This window comes from Doryrhamphus excisus, linkage group LG2 (genome assembly GCF_037039965.1).
Source record: "Doryrhamphus excisus strain RoL-2023G ecotype Guam linkage group LG2, RoL_Dexc_Guam_v1.1, whole genome shotgun sequence".
In the NCBI taxonomy this organism is placed as follows: Eukaryota; Metazoa; Chordata; class Actinopteri; order Syngnathiformes; family Syngnathidae; genus Doryrhamphus; species Doryrhamphus excisus.
This window is the reverse complement of record NC_136358.1, coordinates 21764239-21789296: the sequence shown is the minus strand read 5'-3', so window position 1 is coordinate 21789296 and position 25058 is coordinate 21764239. Positions and strand designations below refer to the sequence as shown.

The window sequence follows — 25058 nt, the reverse complement described above, 5'->3', positions numbered from 1 at the left end:
AGGGGGTGCAGAAGGAGGAGCAAGTGGGCAGAGTGTGTGTCATTGATTACTGTCATTTATTCCACATGGAGCGCAGTCTTGCATGGCTGATGCTGCGTTTTTAGGGCGGACTAGGACAGCTAAAAACGCCTTTATCACATGATGATGATGAGGATGATGATGAGGATGAGGATGAAACACCAGCCAGCGGTTCTGATGTCGTCATCACAATAGAGAGAATTCATGTCAGCGCTTCGTAGTGACGCTAAAATGCTGGATTATTAGCTCTGATGCAATCAGGAAAAAGAGCCGGAATGAGGGTGGCAGCAGGTGGTGCGCGGTGCAAACATGAATAAAAGCAGGCCGGACTGCATGACTTCCTCATTAGGTGATCCAGGGCTATGTAATGTTACTCAACACGCGAGCACAAATCAACTGCAGCTGCTCAAAGGAGGAGGAGGGGACGAGAGGGGAGGGGAGGAGGCGGAAAAAAGCAGCAGGTCGGCCTTAGGACGAGGGAGCCAGTGCAGGGCTGTCAAGAAGCTGAGGGCCAGAGAAATGTCACTGTGTCTCCGGAGGGCCCGGTTGACAGGCTCTACTAGGGCACTCGAACGCCGCGGAGGCGAACGGCTGTTGCCGTGCACCACCGTGACAGTAGGTGCACGGCAAAAAACAACAACAACGAACATGTATGCGCTAACTTGGCTACCAAGAGCGTGGTCGCTCGGGAGCTGGTGGCCGACAAGAGCGCGTTCTCGCCTGCTATTGCGTGAGCGGCTAGTCGCTCGCTGCCATTAGCGCTAGCTGACACATTAAGCTGCGACAGTCGCTCCGGGAGTTATCTCCAGTTAGCATTCGCCTGCTAGCCAGGGCCAGGCAATGATAAAGTGAGCCGAGGTTGTTGCGGGGGTGGGAGACATGACAAGCACGGTGCTTGTACTGGTGTGTGTGTGTGTGTGTGTGTGTGCGCGCGCGCGCGCCGCTTACTTCCCGAGCTCCTCGTACAGCTGGTACTCGTCAGTGAACCGGGTAGACGTAGCGGTGGTCGCCATGGTTGGAGCGCCCGAGCCTCGGGATGATACGACGACGAACAGCGGTGGTGGTGGTGTTGGTGGCTGGCTCTCGTTCGGGGGGTCCGAGAGGAGGGAAGCCGAGCCTCCGACACAGCAGCAGCGAAGTGACAGGCAGGCGAGTCAGAAGACGAGGAGGAGAGCCGAGCGCACAGAGAGGGAGGATGCCGGCAGGAGGAGGAGTGACGGTGGTGGTGGTGGTGGCGCGTGTGAGTGTAGTAAAGGGGAGGAGTTATCGCGAGATTTGGCCCGAGTAGACGAAGTCACCGAAAAAAGCTTTTTGCTTGTACAGTACAGTGTATTGTACTGTATTATAAGCCATCATTTAATAAATCAAACGATATATGCTGACATTTTTTAATAAATTAGCGTGAAAATAAATTGTGCCGTGTACCAACATATCATTTCAACTTTTACCACTGAATACTGGAAATAAATAATTTTGTAAATACCTCAAACGTTATATATCCCTTGTATTATGTTGGAAAAAAACTACATTGATTATGTTGCGGGTCATTTTGACCCATACTGTGTAAATCCACTCAAAACAGTCAAAAAATCAGGTTAACCAATCACAACTTTATTTTAGATTATATAAACATTTAGAAAAGAGACATACAAAACATTTTTAATACAAACACTATGTTTAAGAACTATTTAGTTAACGTATTTCCCTCTTCACAAACACTTTTTTTCCATTTAACTTGCCCAATTTTCTCAGATTTTCAATGTTAACAGTTTCAGTGTTCTCCACATGATGGACAGAATGTAACTGTATGCTTTCTGCAGATGTAATTCTTGCATTTCACACAAGAGGTACTTGTTTTACTGTCTTCTCGGGAGGGACAGACCTGGCATCTTTTCCGTTTCTTTACACCTGTATCCACTGGATCCATTGCAGATTGGTCAGATGACCTGAGCTTGACCTTTTCAATGACAGCTGCAGCTGCTGGGGATTGAGGTGGCCTGGCTCGCCTCTGGATCTTGGGAGTGACGAGTGCTTTGCCGAGTTCTTCCAGGAAAAGTCGACGTCGATACAATTTGCCGGCATTCCACTGCTGGTTGATTTCAGTCCACAGGACATAGGCATTGTAAGCAGACACGTCCACAATGTTGTAGAAAATCACCAAGGGCCAACGAGCAGTCCTGCGCTGGCAACTGTATGTTGCTGTGACTTTGTCCAGATTGTCAACTCCTCCTTTGGTGGAGTTGTAGTCCAGGATCATTTGTGGCTTCATGTCTTCTCTTGTGCTCAGAGATGCATCTGCATGCATTGTGCTCATGACAAGAACATTCTTGTTTCTCTTTGGGCAGTATGAAACAACTGCTGCTTTCTCAGTGAAAGCAAATATTGAGGAGTGCCGAGGTCTGCCCTTCATCTTCAGAATTTCACTGGGAAGTTCTGGCTTATTTCTTCTGACCGTTCCCAACATAGTCAGCTTTCTCTTTAGAAGTTCATCTCCGAGGCGGTAGGATGTAAAGAAGTTGTCACATGTGATGTTATGACCTTGCAGGCCTTCACTCATCTCCAGCACCACACGCATCCCCTGATTCTTCTCAGACGCTCCTCCACGTAGCTTTCCTGTGTATACTTGCATATTCCATGCGTAGCTAGATTTTGCATCACAGGCTGCCCAAATTTTGATGCCATACTTGGCAGGCTTGTTGGGCATGTACTGTCGGAAAGGACAGCGCCCCCTGAATGAAACAAGGCGCTCATCTACAGTAACATGCGGACCAGGATTGTACAACAAAGGTAGAATTTCAACCCATTTATCCCATACATCTCTGATTGCAGCTAATTTGTCTCTTTCACGTCGACCAGCTCTGGTGTCGCGGTTGTCAAATCGGATCACACGAGATATCATGTGAAATGTCTCCAGAGACATTGTTGCTCGAAAGATTGGCCTCCCATTTTCTTCATTCCATAGACTTGCAGTTGCTTCTCCCTTTGACCTGTACACTCCAGCTAATACCAGAATTCCAATGTAAGCATGCAAGTCAGTCTGATCCAGTGGCTTCCATTTCTCTTGACATACACGCCTCCCCTCCAAGTTGGTCATGTCCAGTATAATCCTCTCTATTGGTGGGGATATGAAGAGCTGAAATGCTGATTGAATGTCATCAACTCGTGTGACAGCAAATCTTGTAGGACCAGGAGTCATTTTGATGATATTGGAAGATGACAGTCTGCCTTGGCTGTGGTGTGGTGATGTTGACCATTTTACATTACCATCTTTAGATGCCCATGTCTCCTCTGTGGATGATGATTGCTGCATTCCTTGGTTTTCATCTGATGGAGCAGACTCGTCCTCTGAATCCTCCTCATCACAGGAAAATTGATAATCTGGATCATCAATAACATTGTCCTCAGCCTCTGAAAGATCCTCTGTCTCTGAAATATCTTCCTCTGCATCACTATCACTATTCAATATCTGTGAAGTTTCTTCCGCTGTAAACCTTCTGGAGCTCATTTTTGGTGTGCATCTCAAAGAGATGACAAGAGAACAGTGACAAGGACAAGGGAGAGAAAGTTCCTCCTCTACACACACCTGGGTCTCTGGGTCCGAATGGCTCTTCAAAGGCAAAGTACATCAAAGAGATGTTTTTTTCTGGATCTGAACAGCTATATACCCACATTAAAGTGTCTGGGTCAAAATGACCCGCAACATCATCTTTGTATACAAACTCAGCACAGACATACCACGACACCTCAGAGTGTCCAAATTTTACACACCAGTTCATGACCCTAGATGAGGAAAAGTCACAAAATTTCATGAAAAAAAATAAAGGATAACCAGTACTTTTGTCAACACAAAAACTGAAATGGGTCAAATTGACCCGTAACATAATACAAGGGATATATTACAAATATGTGCTAAGTAATTAAACAAACTTATTTATTAGTACCAACATTTTTCATCATTATGATTACATTTTTTTGCCATTTATTGTGTTGCATGGTATTTACACGGTTTAACGCTAACATACAAGCGTCAATGACGCATCCCAGCTTTGCTGATGACTGCTTACAGCCACTAGGGGGCTCATTGTCATTGTGTTTGGAGATGACTATGGTATGCTGTGATGTATCTCCCAGTGTTTCTGTGACATTTGAAGCTGCACTACAGCTTGTTGCTGTGTCACACTCGACTGCAGTAGCGAGGCGAGTGGTAGCTTGTTGCATAAGTAAAATGCACATAGAGATAGAGAGACAAACACACACACACACGGGATCAATATTGATTAATGCAGGTCTTGTTCTGAACACAGTTGGCCTTTCCGAGCCACTGATTTCGCCTCTTGCATGCGTGTTAGTGAAGGGGTATGTGTGTATGGTTGGGGGGGGGAGTACTAACACTAGCAAGTTATCTAGCAAAGGCAATAATGGGACTGCTGTGTCAGGTGTCCCGCAAGGAGCATGCGCCTATATGTTGTGTTTTCTTCCTTTTCCACGGCAATAGCTTGTATGCGCTAAAAGACGGCTTCACGTGCACTGGAGTGCCTTGCTAAATGTTTAATGTGGCGTGAGTGGGAGGCCATCACAGGCCAGGTTTAGGGTGGGGCTGGATGCTGCACTCCAGAAAAATGGACACTTTAGTAGTAGTTGGGACGTCAAAACAAGCCTGGGTAAATAACATGAAAATAATAAAATACAGCTTTTATTATATGCTTATTGCGGTGATTAGCTATGTTTTTTTTTTCTTTCAAAGGTCCTTTCAAGCTCCTGGTGGAGGATTTCTGACTCTTTTTAGTCGTCTCAAATGTTTGCCTGCTCAGCACTCACAATAAAGACAAGTTTTTTGTCAATATATATTACTTCTAGTTAGTTATACTATCCATACTATCATATTTCCAATGTTTTGCAGCAGTCTTGAATGCAGCATCAGAGGTCCTCTTTCTGCCTGCTCAGCAAAGAAAAAGCCCAAATGTAGCACCCGTTTCTTCCGTCAGCGTGGGAACACAAAAGCCGCATACAACACTGAAAAGTTCCAATATGATGAAGCTATATCGCCATATCTGCATGTGCAGCTTGGCCAATGTGTGATGGAGGAAAAAAAGGCTAGCTCGTGTGTGTGTGTGTGTGTGTGAAGACAAAACCAGCTCTACAACAACGTAGGCTGCTGGCCCGCTCCTGCCCTCCTTTTCCTACGTGCTAACCCTGCCGCCTCTTCTCCTCTTCTTTCTCCACCTCCTCAGCCTCCACACCAGTTACATAACGGCCAACTCCTCAGCTTTTGTTATCTCACGCCGACCGACCACACACTGCGGCTTGGAGAGCCACGGAGGAAGGAGGGGAAAAGGGAGTGAGGCCACGGACGGGAAGGCCCGCAGAGGGAGGAGGAAGTGGGAAAAGAAAGACTCGCTTGTCAGTGAAGGAGCCAAAATGAGCATCATCGTTATCATCGGGTGCACTCGTGTTGTGTTTAAGGTCCCGCCCAATCGTAGTATGATAGCCCAAGGTAAGGTCACAACTTCCCTACACGTTTGGGTCTCCCACGCCTGTCTGGTATCCTCCCCCGCCATTATCCAACTGGTCATTTGACAGCTCAGCCCCTCCTTGTAATCAAGTGTACTCGTGGACATCCTTATGTTCGGACTTGGTGTTTGCTATCAAGTTCAATAACACTGCCGGGGTTCAGATCAGGGAGGCCATTCCTCCCAATCCCCCCCCTTCCAGGTCACACTGTCATTGCCCACATGGGTGTTGAAGCCACCAAGTACAACTACGGACTCACTGGTTGGTAGACTCCAAGAAGGCTGGGTACTCACAGCCAACAGTCAGGACCTTATTGCCCAAAGGCATAGGGGAGCAACCCTCTCATTCACTTGAGATGACTCCAACACGATTATTAATAAGCCCACAGCAGTTCGCTGCAACTCCACAGTAGAACACGGTCCAGGCTAGTGGTGTGTCGGTTATGAACAAACGGATCAAAAGAACTAGTTCGTTTTTGTGAACGGAATGAACGAGGTCACCGACAGATGACAGTGTCGGTCAATCTCTCGGTCTTGGTCTTTCAGTCAGCTAACCCCACCCACCCACAGAGCGGGGCACGACTATGGGATAAGACAGGCAAGCACGCAGATAGCAACTGCACGGACTGAACGGGTATTTTAAGGGCGGTGACCTCGTTCATTCCGTTCACAAATATGAACTAGTTCTTTTGACCCTTTCATTCATGACGTACACACAAAGTTGGGGGTGGTGGCTCAACCTTTCACACAAGCTTGGGCTCCTTCCCCATCAAAGAAGTACAGTAACAGGTTTGTTGTGCCTTGGTGGAGGTCTTCTCTCTACTGATGTTGCAAAATTAGAATAATGCGAGCCAACAGATGTCCATGACACTTCGGAGATGTGTGAGGAAGAAAGGATTACGTTTAGTTCACATTGAGATATTTGTCCCTCTCACTTTTGTGAGTGGGGTGTCCAAAGTATGTAAATACGGCACTTTACCTTGTCAGTGTTACGAATACACATAAATCAGTGTAAAACTGTACATTGTCATTGGAAAGCAAAGCTTCCTAAAATAAATAAGCAGAGTATCATTTTAGTCATTTTAAGTGTGTGAACGTACAAGCAGCGCTAAAGCTCACTTGGAGTAACACTTATACATTTCTTTTGTTTTGCAAGATTTGATGAATCACTGAAGTCCTCGTGTGTGTGCGGGCGGAGCAGCAGCTATTATTAGCGCCAAAGTAGAGGCGTTGAAACGACACGGCTGATCTTAGTGGAGTAGCATCATGATGCATGAACACAGCAAGAGAGTATTTATCTGACATGGTGACTAAGAGGGACGGCGATGCCATCTGTTACATCATCACAACCGGGGGGGGGGGGGGGGACGCTGGACTCAGCCACAGGCAGCTGAGTCATGACACATCACGCCTCTTGTTGTACTTTGAAGACATAATCAGACCAAGGGATGTGAATAAGCGTGCATGACAACAATTGAAAGTGACACATTCCACCGACAGGAGGTCAACAAACAGAAGAGGTCAAAAGTAACTCATACTGTCATACGTACGTACATGCCTGGGCTTCTTCCACACCAAACTCCCCCAAGCATGCCTTTAAGGGTCACACAAGGGTCGCACGGGGGTGCTGGAGCCTATCCCAGCTGTCTTTGGGCGAAAGGCGGGGCACACCCTGGACTGGTGGCCAGCCAATCACAGGGCACATATAGACAAACAACCATTCACACTCACATTCATACCTATGGACAATTTGGAGTCGCCAATTAACCTAGCAAGTTTTTGGAATGACGGAGGACACAGAGATGGCCGAGGGTGGAATTGAACTTGGGTCTCCTAGCTGCGAGGCCTGTGTGCTAACCAGCTCAAAAAGGCAACATTTGAGGCCAACATCAGTGCTTTCGATCATCCGCGGCATTCAGGTTCACCCAGATGTTATTCCTCCACAACACAACCTTCCAAACATGCGTACGATCATCCAAATTGGGGATTGAACCTCAATGTGTAAGAATGACACATGCCAATTGCAGCTACAGGTTTAATACCATAGTAAATCAAAGAGCTACAACTGCAGAATAAGACCTTCAACAGCAGTCCACAATACAAAAATGTGTTCAAATATATTCATAAATATCATTTGGAAGGGACTGGTTGACCAACTATGTGAAAAGTGTGCTTTTGCTGACCTCCAGTGGCTTTCTGCTGAGGTAGCACAACTACAGGCTTTTACAATGGGGCCCTATTGGAGCACATGTATGTTATAGGTTGAAATTATACATTTACATTGAACCTGTCCCTGTGGCAACGAGGGGCTACTAGTGTGCTTTTGCAGCAGAAAGGCCGGCTGTCATCATGTTTTTCTTGACAGCGTCCAAAAGCGTGCATGCTCACTGTGCCGTGCAGTCAAATCCTCGCCAATGTCATCCCAACCCAGAGAGCTTGAACCTGCACAACAACAAAAAAAACCTGACAGATGCAGGATTAATACTAATAACTCTCTCTCTGCTATTCATGCAGGGAACCAGGAGACACCCCCCCCCCCCCCCGTCAAAATTAATCCACTTTTTTTCCTTTCCCCCCCTCCAACAAACAAAATCAGGATAGATTTAAGTATTTTCTTGATTTCCTGTGGCTGCAGCTTAACAGGGCTGGGTCAGCTGCCAAGTGGAAGTGGGGAGGGCCAGGGACTTGTTGGAAATTCCAGCTTGAAGGAATTATTTAAACCCTTTGTGTTGAGTTGTGGACTCCTATAGAGCATCTACACACAATAAACCGCACAGATCTTACAGGATCTGAACCTATTCCAGCTCTAATTCCTTGGATTGGTGCTTCCCACAAAAATGGTCTATTTTGACTTATTCCACCCATTCCATTGTAATTGGTTACACCCCCAAAGTGCTCCCTAACTACGAACAAAACCAACTTTCTAATATAGTGTTGATATAGGAGTTGATGATAAATGAATAGTCTTTGGGGAGCTAATTGAATAGTGTTTAGGAGCTACTGGCTGGACACCCCTAAAGAGTAGGCACCGCTGGTGCTCCTCCAACCTCGCCTGCCTGAGGAGGAGCACTCATTGTCAGACACACTTTGTCAGAGGCAGCACTGATGCCGTGGAGCTCACCGCGTTTACTAATGCACACAATCTTGGCGCAACATCACAGTCGACTAATTCCGGTTATTGTATTTTCGCTCCTGATATAAAATTAACTTTTACAAAAGAACGTTTACGTTAGCAGTGGGAGATCTACCTCCCATGTTAACTGTTCAAAAAAACTCAATGTTGAAACCCCTTTTAACAATCATTTTTATTAGCAGTCCCAAAAAGCAATGAAAGAAACCCCAAAACAACTTAAAGACAAAAAAAGGGAACAAAACTAAAGATTGTAGTCAAAGTAATGGGTTTGAAATCATGTCAGTGGACAGAAGGAGAACAGAGGGCTTCACATTCACATCAGCACTAAAAAATGTATTGACTTCAATTTGGTAGGTGGGTTTGTTTTAGAGGGGCACTCTGTTCCTCAGGACCAAGCACACCCACGTATGCGCGCAAGCACGCACATGCACACACACACACACACACACTTCAAAAAACGCCGCCCTTCCTTATTCGTAAAAGCTGTCTGTTTTATTTATATTTAATCAGTGGTCTTCACTTAAAAAGGTTAATTATTCTATACAGTGTATACTTCGTGTGTGTGTGTGTGTGTATACACACATACACACACACTTCATTAGGTACACCTGCGAGGGCGGGGCCTTCTTTTGGCAAAGACCCTCAGAAATAAGCATAACAAGAATGAAATATTTCTGCTAAAGCTGCCTGCGTTGATGGCGCTTCTTGTCTGGGTGTACCTAATGTTATGGCCATATTCACCATGTTGCCAGGCAAGGAAAACAGGAGCTGAAATGTACATTTAAAAAAAAAAAAGAAAATCACACGCACACACCATTAAGGAGGTGCTGGGGTGAGGGGCTGGGCTGGGTTTACAGCATTTATTTGATTCCATTCATGTCTTGCTAGTAGACATCCTTTAACTCTTAGGATGATTATTGATAATTATTAAAAAATTGCCTTTTCAGTGCTAGTAAATACAGTCAGTTGCATAACACATCATTCTTTACGTGTGTTTGTTTTTATATACATCATTACTCTCCCTTCTCCTCCAGCCACAGTAGATTTGAGGCAGAGTAAAGCTCTATTAACATCAGATTATCTCCTCACGCATGCGCACGCACACGCGGCAGGGACTGCGACAGCGTATCTCCGTATGACAGTGAGGAGAGCTTTAAAGTTTATTAGGTTAAAAAAAAAAAAAAAAACTTAGGAGAGAGGAAGATGGAAGGCGGGACTTTGTGAACCTAGCTGAGGAGCTGGCGGATCTCCTTGTGCATATGACACAGGAAGTCCACGTAGGACGCTCCCCCGCTGGCGCTCTTGTCCTCCACCATAAAGTGCCTGAAGATGAGCTCCGAGCGGTCCTCCTGCTTTACCACCATTAGCTGCGGGGCAAGCCATTGCACACACAGTTATTATATTCATGTACAACACCAAAAACATGATAAACAAACCCTTCTCACACATTTACCTTCATGTATCGCGACCGCTGTGCTCTGAAGGAGTCCACAATTTCTCTGAGTCTTTGTGAAAATGGGTTGTCCAACACCGGCAGACTTGTCTGGAAGTTCACATGAATAATATAGTAAAGCTAGCGATGCAACATTGTAATTACCTTGCTTATTTCACCGAATTGGTCCCAGACGCCACCGCTATAGGTCAAGTTCCGTGTCTTATTACTTGTATGCACACTTTGTATGTCCAATTTTCCCAACTGGGAAAAACAATATACATAGCTGGAGGTGTAACATTGCTATTTGCTGTACGTTAAGCCGTCCGTTGAGGTTTCATACACATGCATCCATCCATTTTCTATGCCATTTATTGTATTTATTGTTGTGTGTTTTTATTGGCATGAGAGATTGTGAGTTTGATTGAAGTGCAATTTTATTTTCACTGGCCGTTTTTTGTCTATTATGTTGTTTAATGCATTTTATTTAAAAGTGCTTGATATTCCAATTACAATGTTAAGGTTAATTGCTTTTTATACAAATTATTCACATTATTATGCCATATAAATAAGAAAAAATGGTAGAAAAATGTTTTCAATAATATCAATTATCACCGTTAACTTGTAGGACAGTTATCTATAAAAATTTAGTATCTATGTCCACTATATTGGTAATAGGAGTGTAAAAGTGACCTTTCGGGGTGTTATTTCATGTCTTGAGGGCTCTAATAATGGTAAAAAGAGTGCTACAGGTTTTCTGCTCTAACTACAAACATATTAAATTTATTAATGAATCCTATTTCATTTATCACGGTTGGCTCTGGACCACTTAACCACGATAAACGAAGGACCACTGCAAACCTAATTTTCTACATTAATTAAATATCAGTCCAAGAGGAAAGACTGCTTTCACCATGGTGGAGTCGATCTGGCTGAAGCTGGACATTCCAAAGATGTTGAGCAGCAGCTCTTGTTGAGCGTTGGCTCCCACCCACAGGAAGAGATGTAGGCCCGTCTCCAGCAGGTAAACGCCGCCTTTGGACAGCCTCTCCTCAGAGTCCCTCACCGCCACCGGCAAAGAGCCACTTTCCAGCTTCATCTGAAATATATCCATATGGTTTGTTTTTTGTTTTAGAATCCCATAAAAGTGAGAATATGGGAATGAGGACAGACCAGTGGCAGCAAGCGAGGGTAGAAAAAGACATGGGTCTCGGCCACATCCATGCAGCTAATGAGCTGCCGCAGGTATGCTCGGTCATCCAGCGACACATCAGCGCCAGGCAGCAGCACGTCACTCTTTAGCACGCAGTTCAGGTAGACTGGCAGAAGCTTCATGCACTCGGGGAGGATCAACTGGAGGGAAAAATAAATGTCTGGAGATCTTAAGATACCAGAGTGAGGTTGAGACCAGGGAGGTTTTGCTACCTGACCAACTGATGAGGGATTTGCACAGTTCTTGCGATAGCAGCCCAGAATCTGAGCACACTGGTTGACCAGAGTGTCCCTCACCGCCTTGGTGGAGTTGTTCAGGACACCACGGAAAGCTGACAAAAAAAACGCTCAGTTAGTAAAAAGATGGGGAAAAAATCTGGCTACAAAAAAAAATAGTGACCATTAAAAATAATCAATTTAAAAACCAGTCACAATAGTACAAAAATATATTTTTAATTATTAACAATTATAATAATAATTATTATTATATAATTTTATTGTGTTCATTATGTTTAATTATTTTTAGACGCATTGATATTATTATTGTACTTATATGGTGATTGGCTGACAGAAGTCACATGGTTCTACTGCACTACAATAAAAAGGCATGTGGCGTCCACTGAATTTGAAGCCGTGTAAGTCCTCACCATATTTGGAGAGGAAGTTGATGATGGTGTCTGTCTCACAGTTGCGGTAGACGTCGGCCAGCTGGGAGCAGCAGTTCACCGCTATGTTGTGGATGCGCAGGCGCCTTTGGCCACCGCAGCTGGTGTAGAGGACAGCGCACTGGGGTGGGAGGTAGGGAGATAACGAGTTTAGGCAAAATCACATAAATCCAATAATAAAAAAATTCTTCTAAAAAAAGACCTGCAAAACATACAACTTTTCCCACCTCTGCTAATAGTATCAGGCAGGGGTGTCTAACTTATTCCACTGATTTTTTTCATTATTTAAATGTAGCTATGCTAAGAAGTTATATATATTATGTCATCTTTGTGTAATTAGTAGGTAAGTGAGATGTCTTTCTTGCACTCACCTGGACGAGCGCCCCGGTCTCCTCACTAAGCTTGTCGTCGTGTTTGAACTCCACCGTGACCGCCTTGTCGCAGTCCAGTCCCGCCAGCTCCACGTCGGTTGTGTTGCTCATGAAGAAGGAGCCGAAGAAGTCCGTCGCTCGAATACCTTAAAAGGATAGACTTGCAGCAAGCTCCTTCTGGCTAGCAGTCTTCTTTGGATGTGGAGACTCACCTGTGCTGGTTCGAACCCTCATGACGGCGTCAAAGCCAACAGGCTTTTGAACGTCTCGTCTCAGGTCGTTGAGGAATCTCTCCTGGTCTGACTGAGCCTGGAATTACAAAGGAACTCAAATGAAAACACGTTGAGGTTTGGAAGATACAGTACATTTCAGGATGAATGGCAAGAAGCTTATCCCACCTCGAAGTAGGTGTACTTGTACACTGAGCCTCCAGTGGAGACAGGAACCACACTTAATGTGGCTACGTCCACATACTGGTTGGGGAAGAGGAAGAGGTCCACGCAGCAGCCTTGAGCGACGCACTCCTTAGCCAGTGTGTTGTAGGAAGATACTTGGGGCTGAAACAGAGACTGAATAAAACCACAAACATCAGTCCATCAATCAAGCCAAGTTTCTACATAGAACACGCCCATATACGTACCTTTTCCTTATCAGTTCCAATCAGCTTCTTGTCGTCCCTGTTCTTCAGTTTACCAGGAGCCTCAGCAATGGGCAACGAGGTGTGGAACACAAACAGCTTCCCTGCGCAGTCTGCGGCCTGAGGAACACAATGCACTAGTACACACGCAAAGCACAGAGCCCAAAGATCCATGCTTGCTCAAAGTTGCACTACTTCCTGCGCAGGTTACCTTTAGTGCCTCCAGGCCGGCCTGTATTACAGGTCCAAAGACTGTCTCGGTCTCTCTGGTGTCTGCAAACATCACCGGGATGTGGTCCAGCAAACTGGAGAACACAACAAGTGCATGTTTGACCAAAATGGGACATTACTGAGGGCCCTATTAAATATTTGGATTTTCCCATATTCCTTTTACATTTTTTTGAATTCCATTTAACTTTTACACCTAATTTACCACCACAGAATGTGTGTGTTCTGACTTATTGAATTAAATGCAAAAATCTTTACATTTATTGATGCATCGCGTCTTTGGACAGTATTGCCCAAGAAAGTCATTTAGAATTGGATGTAGCTTGGCTAACTTTTATTGCCTCTGCACACATTGAAGCAAAATCCCCCCAAAAATGTAAAGCATAATCACAGATGCAATTCCAATTGCTCTATTTGAGTAAGGTATTTTTTGGAGACACCTTTATTTTGGGATGTTGCGCACAGACCTCTTATTCTCAAGGCCAGAAGTGTGCTGAGAATGTCTCGAGTGCTGGGTGCCTGGGCATCCTTGAATGCTTGCCAACATTAACAAGCCGTAAAACAGCACAGCGTGAACACACTCATACAGCCCGAGTCACAAGCACACATCCGAACCAGCTGCTAACCTCAGCTTCCAATAAAGATCCATAGGAGCATTTTGCTCGCCTATTTTAGGTTGCTGAGGGTTGGCTTAGTGGAGGTTTGTTGGGAAAATTCCCCCCCAACATTCCTTTTCCCCACAATGACAGCATTCCATTCACATTACACGAGTTTCCGTGTGTAACAGCAATTTCTATTTTCATCGGCCAATTCTCCAATTCTATTAACGCAGAAATCATAGGCTCTTACTAAGTGTGCTGACCTTTCGATGACCAGGCGGCTCTCGTTGACATTGACAAGGAAGCCGTCCAGCAGTGGCACGAACATGTCCGACACGTCTGACACCACCAGCATCTGTGGCTGTGCCAGGCTGGACTTGACATTGTAGAAATGCAGGACCTTGTTGTAAGTGACAAAGCCCACTCGGACCACTGAGTCCGCGTCTGGGTTCTGTCTGTGGACGACACAAGGGCATCTCCTAACCATCCAAAAAGTGATTGTTCCTTTAAAAGGGGACCTCATATGCTTTTCCCACATTTATGTTGTATTTTCGTGTTAAACAATGCCAACAATGTTTCAGATAATGTGGTTTGCGCATTTGGAAATGAGGATGGAATAACTTAACACAGACCGTTTTGGAAATCCAAGGAAATAAAGCTGGAATAGGTGAAGATTCTGGAAGATCTATAAAGCTTTCTGTGCGGGTAATCATGTGTAGCTGCTCTACAGGAGTCCATAACTCAACACAAGGCAGAAAAATGAGCATAATCGGTCTCCTTTAAATGCATTACCAATACTTCACATTTCCCTTTGTTGCGTGGGCTTGAGTACCTGGGCAGGTGGTCCAGGAGCGTCTTAAGTTCTTGACAGACAATGCTGACCATGCCGCTCTTCACCGCGTTGTAGGACACGTCGATAAAGAAGATGAAAGCCGGAGGCTGAGGAAGCTTGTTGTTCTAAGGACAAAAGCTCCATCAGTGAAAGATGAAGTACAGTCGTCCATCGCTACATTGCAGTTTGAACATCCCTCCCTTACACCATTGTGGGTTTTCAAAAAATTAATAAATGATCACTGTTTAGTGGTTGACGATGGCCTATTACTAAAAGATATTTAAGGCATATTTAAGCAAATTGAACGCATTTTTGCCCCAAATTATGCATTTTAAACATAAAATGGCTAAATGAAGGAAAATACAATATAAGCCAGTAAAACCACCAATTTGTGAAAGACACTGGGACGTACTTTACAGTAGTCGACGGTAGCCTGGAACTCGTAGCTGCCCAGCGAGAGCTCTGGTCGGTCATAGAAGTCTACTCTCTTCCCAGTGTGGTCGAGATGCTGGAAATAATGCGGAGGAACTGCACACAAAGGAATATTAATATAATAAAACCAATATTACATTATTTATATATTGTATTATCATTAACTTACCTTCTGTGACACAGGAGCAAAACCCACACTGGAAGCGACGCCCCCCTTCGATGAATTGCATGTATGGACACATGTAGGCTTTGCAGCGGTTGCAACGGACAGGACCACCTTCTCCGTGGTCCACTAGGTATGGGGGTGTCTGATGACAAAAAAATAACCCATATAAAGTGTGTTTTATTACTATATTCTTGCAATTAAAGCTTAAAGAACAGGAGCACCGGGGTTCACCTCATCTGGCGGCAGCGTGGCAAGGGGCTTGATGACGGCCGCCAGAGGCACCTGAGACTGCTTCGCCATGTCGGCCGTGCACGGCATGTTGTAGGCCGTAAAGCGGATGAACCTGGGGCTGGCGCTCCCTGCATGCAAAACAACATGGTGGATAAGGTGACTCCCCCCCCGTGCCGTCCCCTTTAACTGAGAACCCGCCAGATGTCTGAAGGAGCCACCTTGGTCTTTGACTTGAAAGTTGGTGGTGACCAGCGGTGGGGCTTGTCCCCTAACTCCAGTGCTGAAAGGCTCTGTGCTCTTGGCCTTGTCGTCCTCTATGACTTGGATCTGCAAAAGTCAAAAAAGAAAATAAAAACATAATTTTCATATACATATATTTGGGGTATGAACTATACACACACAGCCTTTTAGCAAACATGCCAACGCACAGTGACAAAACAAATCTTCCAGGCATGCAGACCAACATGCAATGAATAGAGTGTGTGTGCAGGGGGGGAGAAAAGAAGAAGAAAAAACCAGGATGGCCTCTGTACGCCCAACAAGAGTGACAGCGGAAAGATCAAGTGGTGGGTTTGTGGTTGTGTGTTGAAAAGCCAGCACAGACAAGAGCGAGGGGACAAAAGGGGACACACGGGGAAACTTACTGGGCTGGGAATAGCGTCTGGATCTATTCTATGTCTTGATTTCTGCACAGCTGGCATGTCAGATGCTTGCTTTACATTCAAAAGTTTTGTCCGGCCACGAGGTGCAAAACAAGACAAAAACAATCAACACCAGAGAGAAAGAAATTGAAAGAGGGGAGCAGTGTGTGGCGAGAGAAAACAGCCAAACGTCACTGAGTGGCAGGAAGAATGGTTATTCAGATAGGAACTGTCAGTCATACAGCATTGATTATTGTGACTACACAGCGTCAATCATGCTCATTATAGAAAGTAATACAGTAGCAGACAGTCTGACACACATGCTGCCCATCATATGATGCGGTTTTCCATTGTAACTATCCAACCTGCTTCATAGGTTAGCATGTTGCATCATCAGAGTGACTTACTGGCAGTTAAATGAAACAATACAAATATGTCTTAACCAATGTAGTGTCCTCCTTACCGGGCTAGGAATGCTGTCCGGGTCCAGTCTTTTCTGTCCGGGGGGTGCAGGGGTAGGTGCTGGTGCAGATGCGCCGTAGTTTTGCAGGCCAGGATAGGGGCCCGGGTAGCCAGGCTGAGGGCCTCTCGCCTGCCCAAATGCACCTGTGGGGAGTTGACCAACTTCAGCTTTACACCAGTACTATTTCTACACAGTATATAGCATTGTATATTACATATCACATAACAGTGATTGTCAAGTGGTTGGGATGCAGGACCCACCATCACCCCTCAATGAGAAGAGGTGACCCAAACTGCAGGAATTTTTCAACTCAAACTGTCTCATTATGGCGCACTCCAGCAGATATCTGCAACTATGTGTCGGACAGACAGCACGTTAAAGGGGAACTGCACTTTTGGGGGCAATTTTTGCCCATCATTCACAATCCTGATGTGACACAAACACATTTATTTCCTTTTTCTGTGCATTACAACACAACAAAACGAGTTAACTTGAGCAAGCTTACAATGCTGTGCTTGGGAAACACTTGTGCTCTTGTGCTGGAAGACACAGCCATTCCAACATTGTAAGTGTTGTTGACATGCACCTCACAGGCCATAGTAAACGATTGGCATAGACAAGATCATCAAGTGCATTCATGGAAATTGAGTCATTCATTTTTCCCCCCCGCAAAGACCTGACCCACCAGTTGAGAACCACTGATATTAACTATTGTGTACTACTTTCATAAACACTAAACACACCAAGACATTATTTCTAATGGATGTCAGGTACCCTCTGCAGTAAATAGAATAATCTATTCACCATTCTGTTGGGGTGGGTACCCCCCTGGCATGCCAGGCTGAAGTGGGGGATGTTGCATCAGTCCAGGAGGGCCTGGTGGCCCCTGTGGTCCTGGAGGTAAGTGGTTGCTCTGATGCATTGATGTGGGGGGCATCTGTGGTCTGGGGGGAAGGGGACCTGCGGGGAAGGGTGGCGGCTGAGAGGGAAGGTGTTGATGTTGCTGTTGAGGCGGCATGGGGCCAGGGTACTGGCCAGAGGGCAGTGACATTGGAGGGGGGCCAGGCAGAGGATTTGACCCAGGTTGAGAGAAGGAAGGAAGGGGCTCTCTTGGAGGGAAAGAGCCCTGGCCAGAGGCAAAAGAGGTCTGGCTGACAGGTGGAGGGGCTGAGGAGAATGCAGGCTGAGAGGGGGGAAACGGCTGCTGAGGCTGCGACACTGATGAAGAGGGAGCTTGGTTTGGCGGAGAACCAGAATAGGGGCAAAGAGGAAACGGCTGTTGAGTGGAGGGGGAAGGCGGCACAGGGGGGGCAATCTGCTGTTGAGAGGTAGGAGGGAGAGAAGAATTAAATAGCTGCTGGGAGGGAGGGGGGCCTCCGTAGTATTGCAGATGAGCAGCGGGCACACTGGGCGGGGGTGGCTGCTGGGTGGGCTGTGGTGGCTGCTTGGTTGGAGGGGATGACGTGAGGGGCGGAGCTTGCGTGTAGGTTGAGGGAGGAGGTGCTGAGAAGGAAGCGCTGACTGGCGGCTGGGAACTGTGTGGCGGTGCTGAGCAGAGAGTGACATGTCAGTCTTCATCAAATTACTATCATCATTGTCATTCTCATTATTAGGGCTCGAGCACTGACCAGTGCGAAAGCCCTATTGTAATCGTTCCATTTTTTATTCTGACGAAAGGACGGCCATTTTGAGGGCCTTAACATGCCCGAAAACTCACCAAATTTTGCAAGCGCGTCAGGTCTGGCGAAAATTTCGATCTGGTGGGGGTCCCGAAAACAATGTTCCAAAATTGACTCTCTAGCGCCACCTTTAATTTTTGAAAAAATTGGCCCCCGCCACCAGTTTCACCTATCGTCACGAAACTTGGTGGAGACGTCTATCGTGACAGGACGGACCAAAAAGTCTCAAGAACCCATATTGGAAAACGAACAGGAAGTCGGCCATTTTGGATGGCGGCGGCCTTTTTCGTGCCAGAAGTTGGGGTCGTATCTCGACGAACTCCTCCTAGGGGGTTTGACCGAATGAGTCCGTTGTTGCATCAACGGACACTAGACGGATGGCCGACGTTAAATTGCGAAGGATTTTGGGATATTCCATACGATGTGGGCGTGGCACGCCCCCAAATTTTGCCCATTTTCATATGTCCGGGCCTTGCACGCTGAGCGTAACTGTAGACGTGAATAACTTGGCTCCACGTGGTCAGATCTTCATCATACTTGGTACATGTGATCATGGCCCCGCCCCGAAGGTCCCCGTAGGTCACTTCCTGATTTCGTCGCAGCGCCACCTATTGGCGACAGGCTAAAGGCGTGTCATCTACATGAGGCCTTTTCTGCCAGGAGATTCATCAGATGAACATCGGGGTCACAAGGTCACTGCCTGACAGCCTGGTGAAGCCTGTTGATGGACCATGATGCAGGAAAAGCGCACGTGGTGGGCGTGGCCTGGCGGCGAATGCTCAGGCCTCGCCATTTACATAGAAAAGGTCATCATTCGCCCGCAAAAGGTCGCATGGGCTTGAAAACTCATAGGGGGGGTCAGAATCCAGGCCTGAGCGGCCTGGTGTGGCCCCCATATGAAACCAAGCCAAATTGACTCACTAGCGCCACCTAGAAGTTTTAAAATAATTATCCCTCGCCTCCCGTTGCACGTATCGGCATGATTTTCGGAGGAGACATCACTCGTGACAGGACGCACAAAAAAGTCTCAAGAACCCATGTTCTAAAACCAACAGGAAGTCGGCCATTTTAGGTGGCGGCGGCCATTTGGGGGCGGATGTATGGGTCGTATCTCGACGAACTCCTCCTAGGGGGTTTGACCGAATGAGTCCGTTGTTGCATCAACGGACACTAGACGGATGGCCCACGTTAAATTGCGAAGGATTTTGGGCTGCTCCTTAGGATGTGGGCGTGGCACGCCACCAAACTTTGACCATTTCATATCTGGCCCTGCCTGGTGTCTGGCCTTGCCTTGAAGCAATGTACATCAAAGTCAATACACAGTTTGACTGACAGACTGATGATGTCAGTTGATGGACTGATGTGTGTAAAGCACATGTGGGGGGCGTGGCCACGGCGAATGGTCAGCCTTCGCCATTGACCATCAAAAGGTCATCATTTGCCTGCAGAAGGTCACAGGCTGCTGAAATCTTAAACGTGAGGCCTTAATCCAGGCCTGAGCGCCCTGGTGGTGCTCCCATGTGACACCAATCTAAATTGACACACTAGCGCCACCTAGAAGTTTCAATTCATTATCCCTCGCCACCCGTTACACGTATCACTATGATTTTCGGTGGAGACGTCTATCAAGACAGGACGCACTTAACGCTCCAGAAGCCATGTTCAAAACACAGCGCCACCAACTGGTGGAAATGTATATCTGCCGTAACTTCCTGATTCATGGTCAGATTGTCTTGAAATTTTTTTTGGTGTGTTGGGTCAATCTCTGGTTTGTTATACTGTGTGTACATAGACTCTATAGCGCCACCAACTGGTGGAAATGTATATAGCCGTAACTTCCTTCCACATGGTCGGATCGGGCCACAAATTTTTCTGGTGGTCTGGGGTACCCTCTGGTCTATGTCTGTGTGTGTTCATAGACAGTATAGCGCCACCAACTGGTGGAAATGTATATAGCCGTAACTTCCTTCCACATGGTCGGATCAAGCCCAAATTTTTTCTGGTGGTTTGGGGTACCCTCTGGTCTATGACTGTGTGTGTACATAGACTGTATAGCGCCACCAACTGGTGGAAATGTATATAGCCGTAACTTCCTTCCACATGGTCGGATCAGGCCACAATTTTTTCTGGTGGTCTGGGGTACCCTCTGGTCTATGACTGTGTGTGTACATACACTGTATAGCGCCACCAACTGGTGGAAATGTATATAGCCGTAACTTCCTTCCACATGGTCGGATCAGGCCACAAATTTTTCTTGTGGTCTGGGGTGCCCTCTGGTCTATGTCTGTGTGTGTACATAGACAGTATAGCGCCACCAACTGGTGGAAATGTATATAGCCGTAACTTCCTTCCACATGGTCGGATCAAGCCCAAATTTTTTCTGGTGGTTTGGGGTACCCTCTGGTCTATGACTGTGTGTGTACATAGACTGTATAGCGCCACCAACTGGTGGAAATGTATATAGCCGTAACTTCCATCCACATGGTCGGATCAAGCCCAAATTTTTTCTGGTGGTTTGGGGTACCCTCTGGTCTATGACTGTGTGTGTACATAGACTGTATAGCGCCACCAACTGGTGGAAATGTATATAGCCGTAACTTCCTTCCACATGGTCGGATCAGGCCCAAATTTTTTCTGGTGGTCTGGGGTACCCTCTGGTCTATGACTGTGTGTGTACATAGACTGTATAGCGCCACCAACTGGTGGAAATGTATATAGCCGTAACTTCCTTCCACATGGTCGGATCAGGCCCAAATTTTTTCTGGTGGTCTGGGGTACCCTCTGGTCTATGACTGTGTGTGTACATACGCTATAGCGCCACCAACTGGTGGAAATGTATATCTGCCGTAACTTCCTTACGCACGGTCGGATCGGCCCCTAATTTTTTCTGTTGGTTCGGGGTACCCTCCGGTCCGTTACCGTGTGGGCCAACCACTCTATAGCGCCACCCACAGGCGGAAACGTATATCCGCCGCAAGGACCTACCGCGTGGTCCGATCGTCGTGAATTTTTTTATGGCGGTTCGCGGTGTCGGACGGGACGTGACCGCGCACCCGCCTCGCCGCCGCTGTCGCCCCCTCCTGGCGGAAAATTGCAAGTGCCGTGACTCCCTTACCGCTTATCCGCTCGCCGCGGTTTTTCGTACGGCGCGTCCGCGCGCCCGTCCGGTCGCGCGCGCGACCCCGACCCGCGCGTACCCCCGACCCGCGCGTACCCCCGAGCGCGTCGGGGTGCTCGAGCCCGCTCATCACTGCTTGCAGTTTTAATTATGATTAGTATTAAAAATATGTCTGTAATCATAGCCAACCATATCCAGGCACGGCAGGGCTGGAGGAACCAGAGGAAATCTGCATCCCACCCATCTGATTGGTGACGTGCTGCATTGTGTGTGGGGGCCCGTAGTGTTGAGGGAAGGAGGTGGGTGGCCCTGAGTAGGACTGAGACACCGCAGCAGGCCTGGAAAACAAAACAAAAAATGTTTTGGTCACCAGGTATCTTAATGACTGCACTAAATGTTTACCTGGAGGGCGCTTGCGTCGATGGGGGGGGTCCATTCTGCATGTCCCCCTGATGGTGACCATACTGGTTGTACACTTGAGTAGCTGATACTGGCGGGGAGCCAGAAGTGGGTGGAGCCCTGCCATGACCTAAAAATACACAAAATCTAGTCAGACAAAAGAGACTAAATACTGGCACTTGTCTGTTAGCTTGGCACCACTGCTGAAATCAGTGTGTACAATGGGCCTTTCAAGCGCGGCATAAACGCTCACTCGTCACGGTCCACACACGCTGTGCACACTCATTGGACAGCCGAACTGGGGAGGTACCAAGACTGACATGCACCCACCATACGCGTGCTCAGGGAGTCAGAAGTGGTTGCAGAGAGCACACGCGTCACACGTCATCCGCAGACTGACGCAGCCCCGCAAACAAAGTTCCTGCTGCACTAAAAGTGCTACATGTATCAGTATGCTCCCATATCCGTACTGAGGTGGTACCCATCCCCAAATTATGCCCACACTTGCAAGTACAGCAGGTTGGGACCAGGGCTTTATAGCCGCTGTCTGACAGATGATCACATCATGAGCCTCGAACTCACCACAGCCTGCCAAGTGCTCGCCCCCCCAAATGCTGCACCAATCTAAAGCTTTTCAAAGCACCACACCAGTCAGACATTTTTTGCAGGGTGCAAAACTTATATCACTCTCACAAAGACAGAAAGACCCACACGGGGCAGACTGGTTGTGTTGAATTCTACAGTGGGGGGAATCAGCATCATAATTTTTAAAAATGCAGACACACTTGACACGACAGAGCGGCGGCAGTCCGCCCTCCCATGCAGTCCACCACCACAGATTTTAAAAAAATCCTGCAGACGATATGTGGAGTGTGAAACAGGTGAGGAAGAGAAAGAAAGGAGGGTGTTACCTAGGTCAAGAGGAGAGGAGAGCTCAGAGACTGGGTTGGCTGCCGTAGCCTTAGAGGGAAAGGTGGTGAAAGATGAATAACCTGAAATACAACAGAGGAAAAAGTAGGCAAAGGAAGGATGATGTGTTGGCAACACAAAGGTATCCTAGATTTAGATTAGCATGCAAAGGTACAGAGACAAAAGGTTATTAGTGCAAATAGGATAGGAACTTGACTTTCTTTCCCCACCACGATTACAATATAAATATTTCTTTCTTGTGACATTTCGACTTGGCCAATTCACCGTCTAGTCTGTCTATCGCCCATAGTCAGCTAGGATAGGCTCCAGTTTCCACGTGATCCTGAGCAGGATAAGCGATTACAAAAAGTATGGAGTAGTGACTTTCCTCTTTCTTAATTTAGTTCAAACATGCATACGATGTCACATTAATATACATCAGATATACTACTAGGGCTGGCTGGTATAGACCAAAACTAACTGCTACTCCAGAGTGTAAACAATGAAGCAAACGGCAACTGCACACTGCACACTTGCTTAAGGGGTCGGCATGGCACTAAAAACAACACACACGTAATAAATATTAAATACTAAAACACTATTAAAGACTAAAAACGCTGCAGAAGACACAGAGCTGCCTTAACTAGCTTGCACTTGGGCGGCACCATTTTTAAACATGAGGGCTCGGAAATTACACATTACAAAAACTTAATTCTCGCAGTCTTGATACTGACTAAGACCTCTTTCCAGGTGTATGCACTACTTTACCTTGTGGTGGAGCTCCAGGTTGGTAGGCCGACATGGGGCCATTGTAAGGTGCGTATGATGATGGGTATCCCCCTCCATCCAGATGGGTAAAGGTGGGCTGCCCATAGCCGGGCTGAGGCTGGCCGTAAGGAGAGGCCATTGGAGTGTGCCTATTTACATTCATCTTCAGTTCATCCCTAAATCTGAACAATATAGAACATCATCAAAGTCACACTTCACTGCAAAACCATGACAGCAGTCTCCGGAGGAAACACTATTGAGACTGGTGGTAGTGTTGCAGCGACCTTTATTTAGCATAAAGATGTTAAAACTGGCAACACCCTTGTTTGCTTTGCCTTATTTGACCACGCCCCTTTCAACTTGTGTCAAACTAATAAGACGTTTCTGTATTTTCATGGTGGCATTAAGTTATGTATAGCCACTATTTATCGGACGTTCTTTCAACAAATGCACGTGATCTATGACAAGAGCTGTGCGTATCGTCTGACAGACAAGACAGACAAGAGTTAAACGAGCAGGGTTTTAAATAATTCAACTGTTCAGGTGCTACGAGAAACACAATCGCCGCGCTTAGTGTGTCGGGCCTACTCAGTGACACACATCTGGGTTGCGGCTTGTGATGTCTCAACCATATCGTCATTAAACCCGGCTTACACCAGACTAAAAGTGAAATATGTTGCTGATAAAGTAAAAACATTGTACTGTGAACAAAATGCAACACACTAAAGCTCTCAATGCTAGTTAGCAGTGTGCGGAGTGAATATAGCTTCAATGCCGCATTAAAACTAGCTAACTCGGTAGCTAACATTAGCTCAGACAATAACACTGATAAGCAGGTTACAAGGTGCAAAGCAACACTGTCGACTCGGCAAAAGTCTCAACTAGGGGGGGGGGGGGGGGGGCTAACGTGCGCTAGCCGACCAAGTTGTTCGTGGTGACAGCAGCGGCGTTTGAATCAGCTGTGACCGGAGCTAGCACTTAGCATTGAAGCTAAAGCTACTCTCAGCTAGCGTGAAAAAGCATTAGCAAACAGCGGCTGACATATTCAGAAAATCCGGACGTGGATGTCACACGCTGCCTCTGTATTAAATCTAAACCCACCTCCAAAGTGTCGTCAATAATAAGGCTTCACTTGGCCCTTCGTAAGCTTGTAAACTCGACAAGCGACGGGGTTAGAAAGTCGATGTCGTCCCGAGTTGTTTCTGCTAATCCCTTCTTGGAATAAGAAACGGACATTCAGCGGAACTGCTGCAGCGGTATGCCACGTCCACTTCCGGCCAATGGCGCACATACTTCCGCCTTCCCCTGTTGATTAATACATTTACGTGTCGTAACTCTTTGAGCTTCTTTAACACCGACAAACATCCACGGTTGAAGTGATTATGAATTCATTATAATTACTTTATTAGATTTATTAGATTATTAGATTATTAGATCACCCATTTAACCATGTAATTTTTAACCATGTAATGTAACTGAATTATGCTGCCATTTTAGCTGCTAGTGGCTTTTAACATAAATAGTAAACATACAGTAAAATACTTTTGTTTGGTGTAAAACCAAACATATATACGTAAATGCTGCATCACATACAAGGTATATATACAGTATGTAT

At 46.4% G+C, this 25058-nt stretch overlaps 2 protein-coding genes across 23 annotated transcripts in view; both read right to left on the bottom strand.

Annotated features, from left to right (window-relative positions):
- Positions 1–1262, bottom strand: part of LOC131109252 (calcium/calmodulin-dependent protein kinase type II subunit gamma) — a 40674-nt gene extending 39412 nt beyond the window's left edge. For all 18 annotated transcript variants that reach the window (XM_058061000.2, XM_058061006.2, XM_058061012.2 and 15 more), the window contains exon 1: positions 967–1262. In XM_058061000.2, coding sequence (XP_057916983.2) covers positions 967–1031 — 65 coding nt within the window. In that variant the 5' untranslated portion in view covers positions 1032–1262. The remainder of the gene's footprint in view (positions 1–966) is intronic.
- Positions 1263–8818: 7556 nt separating this feature from the next.
- sec24c (SEC24 homolog C, COPII coat complex component) lies at positions 8819–24708 on the bottom strand. Of its 5 annotated transcripts, XM_058061819.2 has the most exons (25): positions 24545–24705; positions 23444–23625; positions 22678–22758; positions 21770–21896; positions 21557–21705; positions 17375–18118; positions 16571–16713; positions 16111–16179; positions 15685–15793; positions 15467–15594; positions 15239–15377; positions 15050–15165; positions 14638–14762; positions 14069–14260; positions 13190–13283; positions 12982–13098; positions 12740–12910; positions 12554–12650; positions 12342–12487; positions 11953–12091; positions 11519–11637; positions 11267–11446; positions 11007–11192; positions 10115–10204; positions 8819–10028 (listed from the first exon to the last, which is right to left on the bottom strand). In XM_058061819.2, the coding sequence occupies exons 2-25, from the start codon at positions 23604–23606 to the stop codon at positions 9888–9890; spliced, it is 3765 nt and encodes a 1254-aa protein (XP_057917802.2). In that variant the 5' UTR covers positions 23607–23625; positions 24545–24705; the 3' UTR covers positions 8819–9887. The 5 variants fall into 5 exon arrangements, with proteins under 5 accessions (XP_057917802.2, XP_057917801.2, XP_057917804.2 ...); XM_058061818.2 differs by having other exon boundaries at positions 11267–11637; positions 24545–24708; XM_058061821.2 differs by lacking the exon at positions 16111–16179 and having other exon boundaries at positions 24545–24704.
- Between the last annotated feature and the right edge of the window lie 350 nt (positions 24709–25058).